Consider the following 24,362-nt stretch of genomic DNA (forward strand, 5'->3'; position numbering starts at 1 on the left):
GTAAACAAGACGGAAGATTTGGAATTACAGCTGGAATTACCTTATTCTATTCTATAATCGGCTGGTCAGTGCTATACTCAATACTTAAGTGACTTACCCATCCAATGAGGATTCTTGTTTACAAGATGCTACATCTGAGTCACTGACAAATCCTGAATTTCTGTAAAGATAACTGTCCAGAGATTTATAATCACGCGGTGCTTCATCACTGAACAGCAAGGGAAAGATAATGAGGTAATTATACACGTCTGGGTATTCCGCTGGCAGTTCAAAATCTGGTCGTGAAAACTCCGTCCGGTAAGCCATAAGGGTCACTAATCTGTAGATCGTTTATTTTAGACATATATCTAGTTATCTGTTCATTAGAAAAATGAGCCGTGTAGTCCGTCGGTTGAAATTGATCCATTCTGTACACGAGTGCAGCAGTATTCAGCAGCGTTTTTGACCGACAAGATGGCGGTTGTGTACTTTCCGGTCATGTGACTGCAAGATCTCTATTGGTGTTTGATGGCATAACAGTCAGTCAGCAATGTCATGCTGTAAAGGATCTCTTTCATTTTGTGGTGGTTTTCTACCCTCCACCCGAAACTGAACAGTCCATATCTTAGACGGCTGGTGGGAATAATACTTGCATTTATCCACCCTTTGTCTGACAATGCTATCCAAATTTGGCGATATCAAAATGAAAAGTCTACTAAAAAGGATACCTCAAATGGTGACAAAAGGTTACATACTGTAGAGATCTTCAATCTGAGTAGTGGCAGAAGGTAAGACCTAAGCTATTTAAGCCCACAAGTAGCGTTCCCCACAAACTGTATAAATCCCCCCCCAAACTGTGTAAATCCCCCCCATTTGAGTCACTGAGGGGGGGAATTCCCCCCCCCATTCTGAAAAATGAAATTCAGGCCCTGCCTTTCGTGTCCATCTTCGATGTTTTGATTTATAACCAACGCCCCTGAGTTTCGAAGCTTCTTATTGGTTGACCGCAAATTACGTCTTCCAATAGCATCGGACCTTACATATAAAATGATCAATTTCCGAGTTGTGCTGATAATGTTGCCAATTCTTGCTCATTAGTGAACAAGATTATAGCGAGGTTTGTTGAAAATAAATTATCCGACTTTACGTATGACAAAAACTTATCTAAAAAGTGAGATAACATATTAGAATATTCTGTTAGCTTTCTCAGTTAGGGATAAAAACACGATATAACCATTCTAAAGACGTATTTTCTACATATCAACCCTGACAGAACTTTGGAAGAACTCACAGATGAACCAGGATATATCGACCAAGTGTACCTTGTTTTCAGAGCGTTTTGACGCACATGGTTCAAAGTTTTGACTGCAAGTTTCACTTGAGAAATTAATGGTGAATATCGTTATATTTGGGTTATGAGATTAATTTATAAGAAACAACCATTGATTTTAACTCCCTGAGCTCCCTTCATCCTACCCATAAAGACACCCCCCTCCCCCTAAACACACACACACATGGATCCCAATTATACACACACACCCACACAGGCCAGTCAGCATACTATAGAGGGTGACTAAGGGCTAAAAGGTGCATAGATAGCAAAGAATGCAAAGCACGTCACACCAGATGTTAGATATAATTATAATGAAATATATGGACTCTGTAAACCAGATTAAGCGGGTTAAATTAAACACACGATTTCATTACATATATACAATTGATGAAATGATCAAAGTAAGAGGATTCAAGAATAAATAAGCATGCTATGAACATAAATCAAGAACATGGAAAGACAAAGGCAGGAAACAAGCTTGCAAACACTATTGAAACACCAACAAACTACAATAACAATTCATTTTTCAATATTATGTCAGTGCAAGAAACATTTAGAAGTATAACATATCTTGCTAAAAAAATTACTTTGCTAAAAAGAAAATTGTTCTTTTAGCATTTCTTGCTAAGCGAAATTGCAAATTGCTAAAGAAAAATTTGAGTCTTTAGCACTTTTTGCTAAAACAATTTGGGTCCTAGAGTGAGCACAGGGCTGCCTACGGCAGCTGTGGTTCGGGTACCGCGCGCATTCGGGCCACCACATTTTCCATTTGGGCCAGTAACTTTTCAATTCCACTGGCCCACTGGGCCACCAGTGGTAAATGCTTAATGTCTAGGCCTGCATTTCACTCGCATTTGCGAGTGAATTTTTCAGCATGCGAACGACGAAAAAAAAAAACGCGCGCATTCATGCAAGGGTTTCTTGCGGCCGACAATTTAGGAAAGCACTGAGCACAGACGCGACAAGTTTAACATTCTAAAATGTATCAAATGTTAAACTGCAAAGTATGTAAATCCAGCACTGGATAGCCTACCTAATATCATTTTTTACACTAGAGACAAGAAAATTACATCAATGTGTTCATCAGAATAAAAGCACGGACGAGGAAGAAAGTGTAGTGAAGAAAGCAAGATCGACATGAGAAGGTGCGGGAAAATTATATAATGAGATGGAAAGCACACACCCCAGTGCAAACATTTAGATGGGAACATACAACACAGCAGAAAAACAAATAATATACAGTGGGGCAAAAAAGTATTTAGTCAGTCACCAATTGTGCAAGTTCTCCCACTTAAAAAGATGAGAGAGGCCTGTAATTTTCATCATAGGTACACTTCAACTATGAGAGACAAAATGAGGAAAAAAATCCAGAAAAGCACATTGTCTGATTTTTAAAGAATTTATTTGCAAATTATGGTGGAAAATAAGTATTTGGTCAATAACAAAATTTCATCTCAATACTTTGTTATATACCCTTTGTTGGCAATGACAGAGGTCAAAAATTTTCTGGAAGTCTTCACAAGGTTTTCACACACTGTTGCTGGTATTTTGGCCCATTCCTCCATGCAGATCTCCTCGAGAGCAGTGATGTTTTGGGGCTGTCGCTGGGCAACACGGACTTTCAACTCCCTCCAAAGATTTTCTATGGGGTTGATATCTGGAGACTGGCTAGGCCACTCCAGGACCTTGAAATGCTTCTTACAAAGCCACTCCTTCGTTGCCCGGGCGGTGTGTTTGGGATCATTGTCATGCTGAAAGACCCAGCCACGTTTCACTTCAATGCCCTTGCTGATGGAAGGAGGTTTTCACTCAAAATCTCACGATACATGGCCCCATTCATTCTTTCCTTTACACGGATCAGTCGTCCTAGTCCCTTTGCAGAAAAACAGCCCCAAAGCATGATGTTTCCACCCCCATGCTTCACAGTAGGTATGGTGTTCTTTGGATGCAACTCAGCATTCTTTCTCCTCCAAACACGACAAGTTGGGTTTTTACCAAAAAAGTTCTATTTTGGTTTCATCTGACCATATGACATTCTCCCAATCCTCTTCTGGATCATCCAAATGCTCTCTAGCAAACTTCAGACGGGCCTGGACATGTACTGGCTTAAGCAGGGGGACACGTCTGGCACTGCAGGATTTGAGTCCCTGGTGGTGTAGTGTGTTACTGATGGTAGCCTTTGTTACTTTGGTCCCAGCTCTCTGCAGGTCATTCATTAGGTCCCCCCGTGTGGTTCTGGGATTTTTGCTCACCATTCTTGTGATCATTTTGACCCCACGGGGTGTGATCTTGCATGGAGCCCCAGATCGAGGGAGATTATCAGTGGTCTTGTATGTCTTCCATTTTCTAATAATTGCTCCCACAGTTGATTTCTTCATACCAAGCTGCTTCCCTATTGCAGATTCAGTCTTCCCAGCCTGGTGCAGGTCTACAAGTTTGTTTCTGGTGTCCTTTGACAGCTCTTTGGTCTTGGCCATAGTGGAGTTTAGAGTATGACTGTTTGAGGTTGTGGACAGGTGTCTTTTATACTGATAACGAGTTCAAACAGGTGCCATTAATACAGGTAACGAGTGGAGGACAGAGGAGCCTCTTTAAAGAAGTTGTTACAGGTCTGTGAGAGCCAGAAATCTTGCTTGTTTGTAGGTGACCAAATACTTATTTTACCGAGGAATTTACCAATTAATTCATTAAAAATCTACAATGTGATTTCCTGGATTCTTTCCCCCCATTCTGTCTCTCATAGTTGAAGTGTACCTATGATGAAAATTACAGGTCTCTCTCATCCTTTTAAGTGGGAGAACTTGCACAATTGGTGGCTGACTAAATACTTTTTTGCCCCACTGTACAGTATATACAAATGGTGCATGTCACAACACAGCAGAAAAACAAAGAATATATAAACAACTGGGCGTGTTGAGTTGCAGATGTTAATTGCACATTAGTTATAGAAACTCAGTTCAGCTACAAAACTCAGGATATTGCACTGTATTTGGTATTGCATTGTATTGGGTATGGATGTAAAAGTGTAGAAATATAAAATATACAAAAGCTATAAAAACTAAAAAGTTGCTCTGTGAGGTTGCACTGTAATAAGTATTGCACTGTATCAGGTAAGTGTGAGAATATTGTCCTTGTTGGTGCATTGTTGCGCCTGCCAGAAGTGGCATCAGTCAGTGCATGTAATTAGCCTTTTTCACATTGCGTCACTTGCAGAAGAACCTCACATCCGTTTTCAGCCTTTTGAATGGAAGAAGAGGCAGCATGCTAATCTGCTGGCTAACAAGTAGCAACCATAGAAAGTTAGTAAACTTCCTTTCCAAAACAAGGCAGATAGGTGACTGGAATGGTCGTTAACAATACGTAATGATGAACAACAACGTGCAATATTATCAATCTTATCTGTGAATGACATTTTTGTTAACATATGTTGCTGCTGTATACCTCTTCTTCCATTCAAAAGGCTGAAAACGGATATGAGTTCCCCTGCAAGTGACGTAATGTGAAAAAGGCTAATTGTTCAAGGTGGTTATGGCCTGTGGGAAAAAACTGTTTTGCCGCTTTTCCACTACAAACGCGGCTGAGTCAGGCTGAGCCGTGCCGTGCTGAGTCGGGCTGAGCGGGGCTGTTGGAGTTGCATTTCGACTACAACCGCGCTGAACCGTGCTGGCTGGAAGTGGGTGGACACATTGGGTGGAGTTAGCGAAAGTGGGTGGACGTCAGGTGATGTCGTTAAGCAGCGCAAACAGTGACATCAGTGATCTTTTAAGCGGTAGTCTCACGACCCGAATAGTAAACAATAAACATGGAGGACATGGAGTCGTTAGTGTTGCTGGTCTTGGTGCTGTGGCTTGTTGTCACCGACAACGCGGACAGATACTGGCAAGAGCGTATAGATGAGGCGAGGTGCATAAGGCTTCAGAAATTCTCGTAATTCGTAATTATTCTCCTTCCGGGTTTGCGGTGTTTACAGATCCCAGCGTGCTCGCGGGGCGTGTGTGGGCATGTGAGGACACTCCTCCTCACCAATCAGTGCACAGGGGAGTGTCTGCTCACGCCCCCAGCCTCACTCGGCATGGCTTGGCTCGCTTCAGCCCCACTCCAAAACCGTGCGAGTTTTAGGGGCTAAGCAGGGCTGAAACGAGCTGAGTCGTGCTGGTTTTTGGTAGTCGAAACGCGAGCCGTGTCGGGCTGAAGTGAGCTGAAGCGAGCTGAAGTGAGCTGAAAAAGGGTAGTGGAAAAGGGCCATTTGAGTCTGTTGGTCCTTGCTTTGATGCACCTGTAACGCCTGCCTGAGGGCAGCAAGTCAAAGAACTCAGATCCAGGGTGGGAGCTGTCCTTGATGATGATGTTAGCTCTGCTGAGCTCTGCTCTCTGTTTAGCTACTGTTTGTTCATTCATTCGTTCATTCATTCATTCTCAATTGAATTTTGCGTTTTATGTGTTGGTGTGTCTAAGGTTTGCGCTGCAATAAACCTTTAAAATGAAAACCTACTTGTGCTTGTGCCCCCATTTTTTTCCCCTGTGCTCCTAAAATTTTTAACTTAGGAGCACGTGTGCTCCTGAAAAAAAAAAGTTAGTGTAGAGCTGTGATTACAAGTATCTTGGGATTGTCATTGATGATAAATTGACTTTTAACAAGAACTGCGAAGCAGTATGCAAGAGGGGACATCAGCGGTTGTTTTATCTTCGGAAATTGTTCCGTTTTAACATTGATAAAACTATGCTGACCTTATTTTATCGTGCTTTTATTGAGTCATTGTTATCTTTTGCCTTCGTGTCTTGGATTGGTAATCTGTCATTACAGGACAAAAACTCCCTGAACCAAATAAATGGGCTGGGTGGCTAATTGGGAAGCCTCAACCCACCATGTCTTCTCTTTATGACATACAGTTACAACGTAAAGCTACCTGTATTCTTAAAGATGGCTCACACCCTTTGCATGGTGAGTTCCAGCTCCTTCGCTCTGGTCGTCGTTTTGGGGTCCCTAAGGGAAGGACAAAACGGTACAGAAAGAGCTTTGTACCAACAGCAATTGTATTGCTGAACAGTAAGGCCCAGAGGTGAATAATTTTGTTCATACTGAACAATTGATGATGAAGCACTTTTTAAAGATCACACTTTTAAGGATTGTATATGTTAGGATGTGTGTACTGTTGTTGTCTTGTCTGTTACAGTGTATTTTACATAGCTGTTATTTTGTATTGGGGATCGCTGAATTCCTGCCTGCACAACAAATGTTTTTTTTTTTTTTTTTTTTAAGATATTCTTTTGGGCTTTTTGCACCTTTATTGGATAGGACAGTGTAGAGACAGGAAATGAGCGGGAGAGAGAGACGGGAAGGGATCGGGAAATGACCTCGGGCCGGAATCGAACCCGGGTCGCCCGCATTCATGGTATGGCGCCTTAACCACCTGAGCCACGACGCCCCCCTGCACAACAAATTTACCAGTACTACGGTATGGTACAAATAAAGAAACCTTGGACCCGCCCTCCATTCTCAAACTGCCACTAGGCCATATCCCCACTGCCACATACCCCCACCAGTTGACTCGGGCCGGGGAGCCATCCATCCTGCAGTGGACTCCTCCTTCAATGGAACAGGAAGTCTGCCACCACCATCTGTGCCCCGGCCTGTGGACCACCTCGAATGTAACCATGTAACCTCCTGGAGGGTGAGATACCAATGGGTGATCCGCACATTGGCATCCGTCATGTGGTGGAGTCACTGGAGGGGCACATGGTCCGAACAGAGAGTGAAAGGGCACCCCAGCAGGTAGTATTGGAAGGTGAGGACCGCCCACTTGATGGCCAGGCACTCCTTTTTAATGGTGCTGTACATACTTTCGTGCATCGAGAGCTTGCAGCTGATTTACAGTTCCTTGCTCTCCACCTTCTGGTACAAAACGGCCTCCAGCCTTCTGTCTGATTCGTCTGTCTGTAAAATGAAGGGGAGCGAGAAATCAGGGGAGTGTAAAAGTCGTGTCTCCCCCCCCCCCCCCCCACACACACACACACTGCAGCTTTTACCTTGGTGAAAGCCTGTTAGCACTGCTCTGTCCACTGGACCGGATCTGGTGCTCCCTTTTTAGTGAGATCAGTCAGTGGGCTGGTGACATCTGAATAATTAGGTATGAACCTAGGGTAGTAGCCAGCCAGCCCCAGGAACTGCCTCACCCCCTTTTTGGGCTTGGGCCTTGGGCAAGCCGTAATCGCAGCAGTCTTGTCAATTTGGGGATACACCTGCCCATGACCCAGATACCGTACTTCCACCCACCCAATTGCACATTTTTTGGGGGTTAGCTGTGAGACCCACATGCCTCAGTGACTCTAGGACAGCCCTAAGGTGTTCAAGGTGCCGAGGCCAATCATTGCTGTACGCGATAATGTCGTCAAGGTACATTGCCACATAGGCAGTGTGGGGATGGAGGATATTCTCCATGAGCTGCTGGAATGTGGTGGGAGCCCCAAATAACCCAGAAAGAAGCGTGACAAACTGGTGTAATCCAAACGGTGTGGAAAAGGCCATTTTCTCTCAGGATAGAGGAGTCAAGGGGATCTGCCAATATCCCTTTGTTAAATCCAGTGTCGAATAAAAGTGATCAGCATCTAACCGATCAAGCAACTCATCAATGCGAGGCATTGGGTATGTGTCGAATTTAGACACCACGTTGACTTTTTTTTCTATAGTTTACAAAGAACTGGACCGATCTATCAGTCTTGGGTACCAGGACCACCGGGCTGCTCCAGTCACTGTGTGATTCCTCAATCACAGACGCGGAAGGAGAATATGGGAGGACACCACTGGTATGGTGGGCCAGCTGTGGGGAGCCAGCCCCCGTCTCTGTGGTGGGGGAATGGGGTGGGGACGGGAAGAGAAGGGAGAAGTAGGGTTGGGCGATGTCTCCTTAATTGGCAGATGACGATGTTTACAGTGAAACGATGCGATGGACGATGATATCGTCGGAGGATGATGGGGGAGGGGGGTTGAGTGATTTGCGGAATTCATGACCAAATTTAATACTATATAAAAACATAATTATTAATTATAAAATAACAGTAGTATATAAGCTACTTGGTATTGATACTACAGACTTCCCGGGCTTTAATGTGTAAGGAAAAAAAACCCCTTCCATTGCATTTGAATGGCCCGTGCGCTGAGTGTGTCACTATCCCATACTATATATTTATTTACTTAACTGTAACACTAAATAAATAATTAGGCCTACAGAAAAATAATAATCTACTAATAATGATAATTTAATGGTAATGCATTTTAAAAACTATATACTTTATTTTACTAATCCATACTCTTCCTGGGCTTTGGCGCGCTGCGCGTGATTAGCTGTCGTTCCATTCCGTTTGAAATTTTAATGTTAACGATTAAAAGCTTCCAATTTCGTTAGAAAGGCTCGTTTCATTTCATTTGAACAGCTGGCAGCCTACTATGACGCAGGAGTTGGTTGGAAAGAAGGGCACGACTTCGCCTATTTGGAATTTCTTTGGTTTTGAACCAGATGAGCGTGGGCAACCAAAGGACATAAACAAATGTGTCTGCAAGATTTGCGCATCTGTGGTCTGTGTCAAAGATGGACAGACAACAAATTTGCGCGATCACCTGCGTGTTCACCATCCTGAACAATATGCGACCCTCAATGTGTCCGTGCGTACAGGGCCTTGCAAAAAACCGCAACTGACCTTATCTGGGATGTTTGCGAAAAGCATTAAATATAAAACTGACAGTGACAGGTGGAGGGAGCTGACGGGTGTTGTGACTCGCTACCTGGCCAAAGAAATGGTATCGTTCAACACGGTGGAGAAGCCCACTTTCAAGGCCATGCTACACATGTTTGACAAGCAGTACGAGTTGCCAGGTCGCAAATATTTTTCTAATACGGCTGTACCCAATCTTTTCAATGAGATAAGAAGTGGCATTGCAACCGAGCTGGGTCAGGTGGAATATTTGGCCTTGACAACTGACATGTGGTCCAGCTGCAACATGATGCCATACATGTCAGTGACCGCACATTATGCCAACCAAGAGTGGAGAATGCAGTCCAAATGTCTACAGACCAGCTTCATGCCAGAGACGCATTCGGCGGGCAATTTGGAGGATGCTCTGCGCAGCACGATCATGGAGTGGAACATACAGGAGAAAAGGATCGCCTGCATAACCACTGACAATGGGGCGAATATCGTTGCTGCCATTCGGCAGTTGAAATGGCAATGGCTGAGTTGCTTTGGCCACAACCTGAACCTGGCCATTAACAACTCCCTGGTGCAACAGAAGGCGAGCACAGACCACGCTTTTGGAGTTTGCCGAGCTGTCAACGCTGCCTTTTCCCACAGCTGGCTACGGCGAAATGAGCTTCGGAAAGCACAGGTGGAAATGAACCTCCCTGAGCATTCATTGATCCCGGTAATATTTTAAACAGTTCTAATAACTAAATAGTATTTAAATTATTATATAGCTTTTAAAATAATTGGCATATTCAGGGCCAAATATAGGCTAGATTATTTTATCATTTAATGTGCAGCTTATTGACATTAGGTTAACTTAAAGGACTGATGACACGTTTTTGACATCTTTGGCGATGTTTTATAACAAGTAATTCCCGATGATCCATATATTAATTCACGAAGGCGCCTATTTTACAAGTTATGATAAAAAAACGCGGCTATTTGGGCAAATTTGACGGGGCTGCAGCACCCAGGAGACGAAAGAGGAGGAGGGGCTATATGACGTCAGCGAAAGAACCTTCCTCCTAACTTACCAGTTTGTTGTTGATGCGAGAGGTGTTCAGTTTATCATTATTAGTATTATTATTATACATTATTATTATATATATATATATATATATATATATATATATATATATATATATATATATATATATAATTAGTTATTATGCCTTCGCGTTGTGTTGCCGGCTTTTGCTCCAAAACCCACAAGGATGGGATAAGTTTATTCAAGTTTCCCAGAGATCCCGAGCTGCATGCGAAGTGGGTGAAGCAAGTCAGGCGCTCTCGTGACAAGTGGGAGCCCTCACCAACATCCGTCCTATGCTCTGAACACTTCGATTTGGATTGTTTTGACACCCTTCCCAGCTTAAAGGAATCTCTTGGGTGTTCAGTTCAGCACAAACGTGTGTTACTACCATCAGCAGTGCCTACAGTATTCCGGAGGGGGTCTACTAGTAGCTATGCCGGATCCAGCAGTCGCCTGGGACAAGGCGACTCCTCCAAAGACAGTCCTCCTGTCAGAACATGTGTTGAGAAACGACATAAGATAAAGGTACGTAGAGCTATAGAGTGCTCCGACATGATGCTAAAAATAGTAACCATGCGGTCTGCACGGCCATCTTGGAAGTCACTCGCTCCAGAGCGCTCATAGAGTACACATCATAGAGTACACATTCATGATAATCATAAATGTAATCATAAAGTCAGCGTGATATCAGTCATGCTTGCTTGTGAAAGCTTGCGGCTTTCATGTAACTGCCGCCTAGCAATGAGAGGCAAAGGGTAAAGAGGGTAGGCTATCATAGATTCTATTCGGAAGATATCAATACATGATTGCTTAAAAATTAGGTATTTTAACAATTTGCATCCGTTTTGTGATTATCGTGACACTTGTGTGTTATATAGAACTGTATGTCTAATCAGCACATCGAGGATCTTCCACCGGAGGCTTTAGCAAGTACTCGTAGCAACACTACACTTTACCCTTTGCCATGCGTTGTTAGGGAACGGCAGCAAAGTACCCTGGTTTGTTGATGTGACAGATTTGTAGTAGCAGTTGTAGTATTTTGCCTTTGCATTGTGGTCTCTTATTGCCAAGTTGAAAGAATTTGTTTCTCAAAGCAAACACTGAGGGAAAGCTAACTTAGCCAGACAAGTAGGCTACAGATTGTCATTTGCTTACGCTGATGTAGGTTATCAAATATTTTGCTTCATTCAAGGATAAAACTAAGAAGCCATAAACTAGAAGACGTGCCTGCCAATATTATCCTAAATGTATCACGGATCAGGCATAGTCGTAAGCTTATTATGTTAGCCGTTTGCATGCTTCATTAGGAACTATGTATTCAATGTAGCATACGGCTTACATGATATAAGCAGTGTTTACACATGCAAGACAACAATACACAATATTAAAATATTGATTCCGTAACATTTTGAACAAATACGGGTTGACCTACCAATCCTTGTTATCCAACCTTGTGGTGTTCAATGCTGGGCTGTCTGCCTGTCCGCTGTCCATCTCGGGGTCGGAGTCACTCTCAGATTGCACAGTAACAGGTTCAAACCTGTACGGTTGGATGCACCCGTGTTCGTCATCACTTGATTCTTCCGATCTATCCCACTCACAACACAATTCTAGACTCCCAGAAGAGGAAGAGCTAGAGAGTTCACCGGCGTTTCATGCGCCATTTCCATTGAGTAGACAGCCAGTGAACCACAGCGTGTTCTTCCGCTGACGTCACAACATGGCCGCGAGCCACGGACCCAGTTTTCTTGTGCTGTGCAATTAAAAGTTGGATATTCGCGTAACAACAGCTTCTTTTCACGTAATTATAACAGAAATCTAACATGTTTGCCATGTTGTATAGTTTATTTAAGAAATTGCATAGTCATGTTCGTGTCATCAGCCCTTTAAATGGCTATGCCATTTTTACTGCAAAAGCTTTAAAAGACATCGTCATGCAGTTCACTATGATATCACAGCAGAACAATAAAGAACCAGAGAACATGGGTATAAGAGCAAGCAAAATAATAAAACAAACAGAAAACATGGCTTCCCGAAACGCGCAAAAAATGTAATAACTTAAAAGGTTAAGTGAGCCGTGTATTCCAACATGTTTAAATTTCAATGTTTCTGGCCAAAAAACTAACATGTTAACCTTCTCTGGCTTTAATAAGCTGTGGATTGGGGTGACTACACTACCCGCGGTGCTGAAAACTCTTTCTGACGGCGTGCTGGTAGCGCATATGCACAGACATTTTCTTGAGATGTTTGCCATTAACGGAAACCTGCACTGATTATTTTTCCACCATATCAGTGCATCCTCTTCCTCATCGATTGCACTTTCCTGCAGGTAGATGGCCATTTCTGCTTCAGCTCTTTGCTAGTCAGTGAGCGTGGATTCTCTGGCTCCCCTCTTCCCTAAAAGGCTCCCCAAAGACGCCTTCTTTTTTTTGGGCACTGCCGCGGCGCTTTCTCCCGTTTCCTCTTCTCCGCCTTGTGCCGGGCCGGGTGTTGCACTTGAATGAATGATTTCTGCCACGACCTCTTCAATCAGCTCACATTTTGTACAGCGAAGTCCTTGGGGGCTCATGTGGTCGCCTCTGTACCTGGGGTCAAGCAGTGTGGCTTTACGCAGCATCCTCTGAATGGTGTCATCATATCTGCGTTCCATCTGCTCCAGGACAACACGCTTCAGGTTGGCTGTCAATTCGGAATCATCATCACATTTCTCCAGCACACTTTCTAAATGGCCCAGCATGGGTACCAGGGAGGACACCGTTACGTAGTTTTCCCCAGAAAGAATATCTGTGAAATCCGCCACTGGCTTCAGCGCCTTGTTCACCGATTCTAGAACACTTATGTCCTGCCATGTCAGCTGGGGCAGTGGGCGGCGGCTTTTGTCTTCAGCAAGCACACGTTTGATGGCTTGTGCTTGCTCCATTATTCTTTCCATCATTTGCTGTTTTGAGCCCCATTGCGTGGCACAATCCTGTCAGTAAAGACACAGGCCTAGTTATCCACTTTAAAGGGCTGATGACACGAACATGACTCTATGCAATTTCTTAAATAAACTATACAACATGGCAAACATGTTAGATTTCTGTTATAATTACGTGAAAAGAAGCTGTTGTTATGCGAATATCCAACTTTTAATTGCACAGCACAAGAAAACTGGGTCCGTGGCTCGCGGCCATGTTGTGACGTCAGCGGAAGAACACGCTGCGGTTCACTGGCTGTCTACTCAATGGAAATGGCGCATGAAATGCTGGTGAACTCTCTAGCTCTTCCTCTTCTGGGAGTCTAGAATTGTGTTGTGAGTGGGATAGATCGGAAGAATCAAGTGATGACGAACACGGGTGCATCCAACCGTACAGGTTTGAACCTGTTACTGTGCAATCTGAGAGTGACTCCGACCCCGAGATGGACAGCGGACAGGCAGACAGCCCAGCATTGAACACCACAAGGTTGGATAACAAGGATTGGTAGGTCAACCCGTATTTGTTCAAAATGTTACGGAATCAATATTTTAATATTGTGTATTGTTGTCTTGCATGTGTAAACACTGCTTATATCATGTAAGCCGTATGCTACATTGAATACATAGTTCCTAATGGAGCATGCAAACGGCTAACATAATAAGCTTACGACTATGCCTGATCCGTGATACATTTAGGATAATATTGGCAGGCACGTCTTCTAGTTTATGGCTTCTTAGTTTTATCCTTGAATGAAGCAAAATATTTGATAACCTACATCAGCGTAAGCAAATGACAATCTGTAGCCTACTTGTCTGGCTAAGTTAGCTTTCCCTCAGTGTTTGCTTTGAGAAACAAATTCTTTCAACTTGGCAATAAGAGACCACAATGCAAAGGCAAAATACTACAACTGCTACTACAAATCTGTCACATCAACAAACCAGGGTACTTGCTGCCGTTCCCTAACAACGCATGGCAAAGGGTAAAGTGTAGTGTTGCTACGAGTACTTGCTAAAGCCTCCGGTGGAAGATCCTCGATGTGCTGATTAGACATACAGTTCTATAGAACACACAAGTGTCACGATAATCACAAAACAGATGCAAATTGTTAAAATACCTAATTTTTAAGCAATCATGTATTGATATCTTCCGAATAGAATCTATGATAGCCTACCCTCTTTACCCTTTGCCTCTCGTTGCTAGGCGGCAGTTACATGAAAGCCGCAAGCTTTCACAAGCAAATACATGACTGATATCACGCTGACTTTATGATTACATTTATGATTATCATGAATGTGTACTCTATGATGTGTACTCTATGAGCGCTCTGGAGCGAGTGACTTCCAAGATGGCCACGCAGACCGCATGGTTACTATTTTTAGCATCATGTCGGAGCACTCTATAGCTCTACGTACCTTTATCTTATGTCGTTTCTCAACACATGTTCTGACAGGAGGACTGTCTTTGGAGGAGTCGCCTTGTCCCAGGCAACTGCTGGATCCGGCATAGCTACTAGGAGACCCCCTCCGGAACACTGTAGGCACTGCTGATGGTAGTAACACGTTTGTGCTGAACTGAACACCCAAGAGATTCTTTTAAGCTGGGAAGGGTGTCAAAACAATCCAAATCAAAGTGTTCAGAGCACAGGACGGATGTTGGTGAGGGCTCCCACTTGTCACGAGTGCGCCTGACTTGCTTTACCCACTTCGCATGCAGCTCGGGATCTCTGGGAAACTTGAATAAACTTAACCCATCCTTGTGGGTTTTGGAGCAAAAGCCGGCAACACAACGCGAAGGCATAATAACTAATATAATAATGTATAATAATAATGATGATGATGATGATAAACCTAACACCTGTCGCATCAACAACAAACTGGTAAGTTAGGAGGAAGATTCTTTCGCTGACGTCATATAGCCCCTCCTCCTCTTTCGTCTCCTGGGTGCTGCAGCCCTGTCAAATTTGCCCAAATAGCCGCGTTTTTTTATCATAAATTGTAAAATAGGCGCCTTCGTGAATTAATATATGGATCATCGGGAATTACTTTTTATGTTATAAAACATCGCCAAAGATGTCAAAAACGTGTCATCAGCCCTTTAAAAGTTCTGTCGTTGTGGCAGCATTTCGTGTATACCTTCCGTTATCTTGACCTTGATTTGTTGTTCAGCTTTTAATGAACGTGTTTAAAGAAACACCTTCATGCCTATTCATTTTGCACTGCAAAGTTAATGCTTTCGCTGAAGTTGAACGTCATACAGTTGACAATGAGCATGTTTCCCGACGCACTACGACCAGGCTTATTCTATTTGCTCAAATATTTAACATTAATACAGACATGTAGAAAAAAAACGAAGGCAAGCTATAGCCTAAAGATATAAATAATAATAGCCTATTAATAATATAATAATAATAATAATAAATAATATAATAATAGGCTAATTAGTCCTATTTGTAGCCACACAGTATTTTAATTGTCATGTCTGACTACTTAAACTCTAATGCATATTAGTTATATTCGTGATTTGATCATTTACCGTGCAATCCTGCTAAATGTTTAGGTCAACAGGCCTAAAGAAGGTCAGTGCATATTTCTGACAAAAAAGGGGCGTGGTATCGCGATGGTTACTATCCATCGCGATGGTGGGTCATAAATGACGATGGACGATGATATCGTCCATCGGCACAACCCTAGGGAGAAGAGGCGACCCATCCGCCTGCTGTCGGAACCGGCATCAGTTGGCTCTCCACCAACTTGATGGCTTGCTCCAGGGACGCTGAACGATGACGCTGGACCCAGTCTGCCGTTCCTTCCGGAAGTTGAGCGATAAACTGTTCCAGTGTCACCAGATCGATGATCCTGTTGGTGACATGGTCTTCCACCCTCAGCCGCTATTGGTCGAATGCGAACGGCCGGCTGACCTCCTCCAATGTCCGTGTCCAGAAGCACTGGCGATGTTGTTCCGGAGAGTGGCCGACACACTGCAGGATGGCTCTCTTCAGGTCGGTGTATATGAGCTGGCTGCCGGCAGCGAGGTGCTGTGTGGCGGGCTGTGCCTCGCCAATCAGGAGCGGAAGTAGGCATGCTGTGCGCTGCTCGACTGGCCACCCCCACACTTTGGCTGCTGGCTTGAAGTGAGCAATTAAAGCCTTCCGGATCGTCGTACGGGCCAATCTTTGTGAGGGTGCTGTGGGGAGGGTCCGCTGCGGTCGAGGTCCCCGACAACACAAGCAGATGCCGGAACGCTTGGCAATCTTCCTGCTGGGCCAGTATCAAGGCTTCAAAACATTGCTCTTGTTCCTTCCGGAGGGCGGTCAGCGCTTGATTCTGGTTCTGCTGGGCAGTAGCGAGGGCATGGATGAGACCCTTCAATGGGGAAGACTTCATGTGGTGGTTCCCTTCTGTACTCCCGGGTTTCGGCACCACTCTAATACGTCCCTCATGTGGGTGGAGTACAGAAGCATGGCAGGCGAGAGATGATGTTCACACACACCTTTTATTTTCGTGTTGCTTTTCAGCTTTAATGTCCGTTTAGGTACGCAGATGTGTGCGTACACACAGTTGTGTTTTGGTCTGGGGAAATCTCTTCTTTCTGCTCTCTCCCTCTTTTTCTGTTCTCCACAGTCACTGCAACAAACACACACACACACACACACACACACACACACACACACACACACACACACATTTAATTGACAACAGGTGCATTGACTTTGCCACTCTCCTTCCCTGGCCCCGCCCTACATTCACAAACTGACACTAGGCCACGCCCCCACTGCCACAAATGCGTTTGAAGTTCTTCATACTAACTGTCCAGGTTTTTGTGTCATGCTGAGATAATCATTATAAAGAATCGCGATGCCTCCTCTGCCAGTTAGACGAGGCTGGTGTATATAACTGCAACCAGGAGGACTAGTTTCATTTAATGCTACAGACTCCTTTGGTTTAATCCATGTTTCTGTTTAAACGCAGTACATTAAACTGCTGATCAGTAAGAAGTTCATTAACGGTTTGTGCTTCAGACATAAGAGAGAAAATATTTAAAAGTCTTACCTTTTACAGTAGGTCAAAGGTGTTGGCAGTGGCTGTACAGTCAGTATGATCTAATTTTATATTAATTAGATTATTAGAACAAACTGAGTATTTCTACTTTTTTGTATAGCTCAGGGAACAGGCACAGTCTCAATGTAATGAAACCTGTGTGATGACACGGTGCAGGTAGCAGACAGACAGTTTAGCCTGTCCGTCTGCTCCCTGGCCTTGGCTCTGGATTGTCGTGGATTAACTAGGCCTGTTCTGAGACTGTGAGCTATGCTGCGAGAAATGAGAGCAGTATCTTCCCGAGTGGGATGGATACCGTCCCGCCCTAACAGATTTGTTTGATCTTTAGCTGTGTGAGGACATGAAAACAGAGACATCCATGGATGGAGAGACCTCAGAAGCCTGTGTGAAGAAAGAGGAGACGCTGGAGCTGAATATCTACAGCTATGGAGACGATCTCGACAACCCACCTGAAGGTCTCTCCGTTAAAGTGGAAGATCCTGACGATAAAGACTATCTCTGTAAGACATGAGGCCACTCTGGTGCTCAGTAACACTCACTGTTTATTCTACCCTGCACACTATCTGGTGCACTAAAAGTGCAATACAGTACATTTGGCATGTAGCCACAGTCTCTCTTATAATTTTAATCAACAAATTGACATTGAAATTTAGATTTTTTTATTGATTAAAGTATGAACTTTGTTTATAGAGCGTGTAACATGGTAGCGAGGAGTGAGAGAGACTTTGTTTGTTTATTTATTTATTTAAAATACTTTAGTCGTTATAAACCGAGGATGTTAACCTGAACAAAAAAAGCATGGAATATCACACGATGGGTGTGTATTAAAAAAATCTATGCTGCGTGGTTTTATTTTCATATTACAGCATGGCCCAAAATGTATGATTCTCCTCAAACCATAGTGATTTGCTTGTTATTGCAATTTTGAATTTATTAATGAATGGCACATTCAATGTTTAAATGTAAACAGAATCAAATTATTGTTGCAGAATGTCTGTCATTCTCTCCAGCCACTCCTGTGTTTTATTCTGAGACAAAAAAAAAAAAAAAATGTGGGATGTTGTGTGACTGAGAAACCAGAAAGCACAAAGTCCTCTGTCCTGAAGACTCTTCCATCTTGGGAAACTTACTGACTGATACCTGGGTCTCCTTCCATAAATGTTAAATAAATGTGTCCTAACGTCTTCACCACATTTAGATTATAGTCCCCCCCCCCCCCCCCCCCCCCTCTTTCTTCCACCCATTTGTCGTCCAGTGTGGTCACCTGCTAGTATCCACCCACTAGCCAGGTCTCTCTAACCATGTGAGTGAAGGCTAACACGTACTTTCTCCAAGACATGTAAAGCCATCAAACTCCTCTTTTTCAGTTGCAGCTCATGCTGTATCACATGATAGCAAAACACACCTGGAGGACAGTGCTATGTGCTCTATTCCCCACATGCATAAGCTCGCGGAAGATCCCAACCAGCTGTGATTTAATAGGGGACAGAGAGTATGCCCCTCATTATGCCTCTGGAATGGAATGTTCAATAAGAGACAGTGGGTGTGAGAGACAGGAGTCCAAATATACGGATTTCGGGGCATCACAGTGGCGCAGCTCCGGGGTCCTGGATTCGATTTTAAGCTCGGGTTGCTGTCTGTGTGACGTTTTGCAAGTTCTCCTCCCCATTGGACTATTTATTTATTTACTTACTTTCTTACTTACTGTGTGGACAGAAGAAGAAGAAACTTTTTATTTGTCACATGCACACTTCAAGCACAGTGAAATTCATCCTCTGCATTTAATCCATCTGAAGCAGTGAACACACGTGCGCACGCACCCAGAGCAGTGGGCAGCCACACCAGAGTGCCCGGGGAGCAGTCAGGGATCAGGTACCATGCTCAAGGGCACCTCAGCCCAAGGCCACCCCACATTAACCTAACCACATGTCTTTGGATTGTGGGGGAAACCGGGGGAAACCAGAGCACCCGGAGGAAACCCACGCAGACATGGGGAGAACATGCAAACTCCACACAGAAAGGCCCTCGCCGGCCGCTGGGTTCAAACCCAGAACCTTCTTGCTGTGAGGCAACCGTGCTAACCACTACACCACCGTGCCGCAGTTAATTTTGTTTGTACCTGCATGTGATTTTCATAACAAATTTGGGAAATTCTGTTCCCCAGAAGATAAGCAAACAAGTAGCTGAATTTAAGGCTACATCCACACGACAACGGCAACGAGATGTTATTTAAAAATATATCGCGTCCAAATGGGCAACGATCAGTAAAATATCAGGTCCATATTGCAACGCAACGCTTGCTGAAAACGATGCAATACACATGCCGCACCTCTAGGGGTGCTGTAAGACGGTCCCTTCGGAGACAACAGAACAATAGAAGAAGTAAGGACGCATGCGCATAAACTATTATGCGCGAGACTTCATATTAGCCACAAAGTCAGGAAAATCTGTTCGTAAAATTACGTTATAATGATCAAATACAATGAAAAGTATTTTTCCAGTCTCACCTGTGAAAGGTAATCCCATGTGATCTCGTTTGGACGGCAAACCTGTTGGTACAGTTAAACGCAGCTAATCTTTATTCTCCGCTTTGACCTATCCAATATGGCGGCGAGGATGACGTATGATTCTACGCGGAAGGCGGCGTCTTTAATGGTCCGGAATAAATTGAATGCTACACGTTGATGGATTAATTTGTTGTTTCTCACCTGTGAAAGGTAATCTCATATGATCTCGTTTGGACAGTAAACCTGTTGGTACAGTTAAACGCAGCACATGAATCTTTATTCTCCGCTTTGACCTATCCAATATGGCGGCGAGGATGACGTATGATTCTACGCGGAAGGCGGCGTCTTTAATGGTCCGGAATGAATTGAATGCTACACGTTGATGGATTAATTTGCTCTTCTACGCCCTTTTTGAGGAATGTATTGCAGGACTTAAACCCACATCTGAAGAGGTGAGATCGCTCCTTTTTTTTCCCTATTTTTGCTGGTGCGATTGACTCTGCCCTAAGGGCTATTTTCTCTCTCTCACTTTGCACCATTACACAATAAATATTCACAGTGAAAATATTTTGTAAGCGCGTTTAATGAACCAAGTTATAGGATTTGTTGACAACTTGCATCGAGTTCGTTACACTTCTACCCGGTGTGAAGCACTCGCAGTCATGTGGTTGTGACATCATCGTAAACAAATCCGTTCTACTCATCCAGACAACTTCGCAACGGCAACATTGCCAGATCTTTCCACTCTGGAACCCGTTCTCAAAAAGATTTGCGTTTTGGGCACCCAAAACGCTGGTGCCGTGTGGACGCCAGGCCTAAACGATAAGCAATTGTATCGGAGTCACCTGAATCCGTTGCCATGTGGACAGGGCCTAAAACAACCCTGACCAGGCAAGTCCTAAGAGAATACTGTAAATACATCATGGAGTGCCACAGTCATGTTAATGAACATTCGTTTTATTTTGCCCTGTCAAGCTTCGTATCTGACCATTTGTTTACTCCCACAAGGAAGTAAAAAAAAAAAAAAAACTCATACTCGTATCCAGTACTGGCACAAAATATGGAAATGCCTAGGAAAAGATCGATTTTGGATAGATTAGGGACAAAATTAGCTCATGTTTTAAGTCGTTCAAATTCTGTAAAGCTGCTTTGCGTCAATGTTTATTGTTAAAAGCGCTATACAAAAACTTGATTTGACTTAATCCGTGCAAATGACATCAGAATCTGCACTGAAGGAAACTGAAATACATTATGAAGATAGAGACACCTTTTAACCACAATTTTATGCTTTACCCATGAAAATACTAGCAGTTTTGGCCATTGTTGTGTGATAAACATCATAAAAATATTGGAAATAGTATCTCTTTTTGTTTAGTTTAGCCCCAAAAGCCACCTTAATCACTCCTTGTTGGGCAATCCTACAATGATATGCTAATTATTCCACAGGTGAAAACCATTAACTAAATCATGTGGTCTCTACAAATAATTCATTAGAAAAAGTATTTATCCTCTGACTACAGCCAGGCAACAGGCAGAAGTGGCATCAGAGAGAAACTACAGAAGAGCAGCGTATTAGGATGAAAGTTTTACGGGAGGAGGGCCATTCATAATGAGCCATAGCAAAGAAACTGCATGTGACCCACAGTGCTGTCTGGAAATGCCTCAAGCATCACCAGAAGACTGGGAACTTCAAGAACATTTCAGGCAGAGGAAGGAAGAAAAAGTTGACTAAAGCTGATGTCCAGTACCCCAAGACTACATCCCTACGAGAGAGGAAAAAATCCAGCAAGGAACTGGCACAGGACCTCCAAGATGCTACAGGCAAGGATGTCTCCCCACACCTGGTTAGGAAGACGCTCTCAGCAGAAGGCATCAAAGGTCATGTCAGTGCGCAAAACTTTTGTTGAGAGGTGGAAATAAGCAGAAGAGACTTAACTGGGTAAAAATTCACAGGAGTTGGACTTCTGAGCAGTGGAAAAGGGTCATGTTCTCAGATGAGAAGAAATTTGAATTATTTGGCAACGCTATGCAACAGTAAGTCAGGTGCAGAAAGGGAGAAAGATACAAGGCAAACTGTATTTCTCCCACAGTAAAACATGGCGGAGGGGTCCTGCAAGTATGGGGAGCCATCACCTACAATGGAGTTGGTCATCTCTACAAAATAGATGGGACCCTCACTGCTGACAAGTACAGACAAATCCTTATCCATCATACTGCGCCTTCTGGAAGAGCTCTCATTGGCAACAACTTTATCTTCCAGCAAGATAATGACCCAAAACACACAGCTGGGATGGTTAAACGGTATTTACAAAACAAAGAACAAGATGGCAGCTTGGCAATTCTTGATAGGCCAGCCCAAAGTCCTGACATGAATATAATTGAGCAAGTCTGGAACTACATGGAGCGAGAGAAGGTGAAAAGGGCTCCTTCAAACCTGCCACAGCTCTGGGAAGTGTTGCAAGACATATGGCGATCAGTTCCACTTGATTTTATTCATAAACTTTGATAGCATGCCTGATTGTGTCAGTGCACTTCAGTGTCAAGGGGTTCCATACCAAATATTGATATTTTAGAATGATTTACTCTGGTTACTTGTAACATTTGTTTATGATGAAAATGTTTAGTTTATTAAGAGAACTTGAGAACAAAAGGTCAAATTGTGGTGTTTTGTCATTTTGGTAGGTGTTTTCCATATTTTTTGCCAATACTGGTACTTTGTTGTGTCCTGTTTGATCCCAGTCCTGATGGACACCTAGTCTCAACCAGATGCTCAGTGAACCTTACTGGCAAGCTTTCTTAGGATAATCTTTATACAGTACTAATGTACCGTATACGGTCTTAGATAGACACACACAGCTTGCACACACATTTGGGCCTCATTTCTTCCTGTTGTGTTTTCTCTACTCCTAGACTGTGAAGTTTGCAAATCCTTCTTCCTCAACAAATGCGAGGTTCATGGACCACCCCTCTTCATCCCTGATACTCCTGTTCCCATGGGAGTCCCTGACCGAGCCAGACAAACACTTCCTCCTGGGCTAGAAATCCAGAAGTCCAGTATTCCTGATGCAGGCCTGGGAGTGTTTAATAAGGGGGAGACTGTTCCAGTAGGTGCACACTTTGGCCCCTGCCAGGGAGAGCTGGTGAACCGAGAGGAAGCCAAGAACAGTGGAGACTCCTCGGTTGTGAGTTTGTCATAAATTTTATTATAAAGATTGTATATTTTTATGTAACAAAATATGATGACTAGATGAAGGTAGCTCCAATTAATATCAATTTCTTCTTGCAGATGATATGTGGAGTAGTGGTGTAAATCGCAAGTTTGAGCACAATGCGGTCCGACATCGGTTCTTTTAGCCAGTGTGGTGGAACTTGCCTGTTAATGAAAATACTAGTAACACCTCAGTGCTCAAGTTGTCTGTGTCTATGTGTCAGCCCTGTGATGACCTGGCGACTTGTCCAGGGTGTACCCCGCCTTTCGCCCGTAGTCAGCTGGGATAGGCTCCAGCTTGCCTGCGACCCTGTAGAACAGGATAAAGCGGCTACAGATAATGAGATGAGATGAGACAGTATATACCCGGTGTGCTGTGAGACAAAGTGAAGTGTGCTGTGGAATTTTGAGCAACCCCATGCATTTTCATGCAGGCTCATGAAATAAATTTTTTTTTTTAAATACAACAATGACTGTACTTTTTCATTAAAAATGTTTGTAGGTAGTCACTTTTAACATTTTTATCTAAATGGCCTTTAATCCCATTTTGAAAATAAATTTGGCTCCAGGGAGGAGGATTATTATTGTAGCGACCAGAAAAGGCAGTCGCTTTAGTTGTTGCCAGTTCCACGGAGCCTTGCCAGAGTGCAAAGGCTCATGGGGCTGTTAATGTTAAAGCTTGGAGAACATTAGGGGCTAAATAGCAATGAGCCACCTTGACCAAGACTCCTGCAGTAATTGACCACCTCTGTCCAGTATTTCTGATAGGCATGTATCTTGTAGTAAAATAAAACAACATCTAGAACCATGTTATGTACAGAGCATATGATGTCACATAAGTCAATCAGTCCCTGTCCCAGTCCACCATCCCACCCTGCCTGAAGTCCTCTACCATCTTCCATTGCCAAAAAAAGACCATTAGCAGCCTGAATGACCACTGACCAGTGGCACTTACTCCCGTCATCATGAAGCGCTTTGAGCAACTGGTTCAGACTTGCATCATCTCAAGTCCCCCACCCATGTTAGACACCAGTATACTTATAGAGCTAATGGGTCTACAGAGGACACCATAGCAACAACTCTCCACACTGCCCTCACTCACCTTGAGCAGCAGGAGAGCTATGCTAGGCTGTTCTTTGTGGACTTTAGCTCAGCATTCAACACCATTCTCCCTCACAGACTGGTGTCCAACCTGACAGACCTGGGACTGTCTTAATCCATCTGCCTCTGGATAAAGGACTTCCTGTCTGATTGCCTCAGCAATGGCTCCCCACTCTTCACTCTCTAGTCAAGTCAAGTTGATTTGTATAGCGCTTTTAACAATAGACATTGTCGCAAAGCAGCTTTACAGAATTTGAACGACTTAAAACATGAGCTAATGTTATCCCTAATCTATCCCCAATGAGCAAACCTGTGGCAACGGTGGCAAGGAAAAACTCCCTCAGACGACATGAGAGAGAAACCTCGAGAGGAACCAGACTCAAAAGGGAATCCATCCTCATTTGGGTGATAAGAGACAATGTGATTCTAACATTTTTAACATGAAATCAGTT

General features: G+C 43.6%; 2 protein-coding genes across 2 annotated transcripts in view; one reads left to right on the forward strand and one right to left on the reverse strand.

Annotated features, from left to right (window-relative positions):
* The window catches only part of LOC132865887 (histone-lysine N-methyltransferase PRDM7-like), a 36,526-nt gene extending 13,550 nt beyond the window's left edge, over positions 1-22,976 (forward strand). Inside the window, exons 2-4 of the mRNA XM_060898398.1 lie at positions 17,423-17,594; positions 22,512-22,783; positions 22,888-22,976. Coding sequence (XP_060754381.1) covers positions 17,435-17,594; positions 22,512-22,783; positions 22,888-22,911 — 456 coding nt within the window. The 5' untranslated portion in view covers positions 17,423-17,434 and the 3' untranslated portion in view covers positions 22,912-22,976. The remainder of the gene's footprint in view (positions 1-17,422; positions 17,595-22,511; positions 22,784-22,887) is intronic.
* Positions 1-24,362, reverse strand: part of LOC132865856 (zinc finger protein 850-like) — a 1,522,149-nt gene that overhangs the window by 242,312 nt on the left and 1,255,475 nt on the right. The gene's annotated exons all lie outside the window — the stretch shown is intronic.

Source organism: Neoarius graeffei, chromosome 18, assembly GCF_027579695.1.
Source record: "Neoarius graeffei isolate fNeoGra1 chromosome 18, fNeoGra1.pri, whole genome shotgun sequence".
Classification (NCBI taxonomy): domain Eukaryota; kingdom Metazoa; phylum Chordata; class Actinopteri; order Siluriformes; family Ariidae; genus Neoarius; species Neoarius graeffei.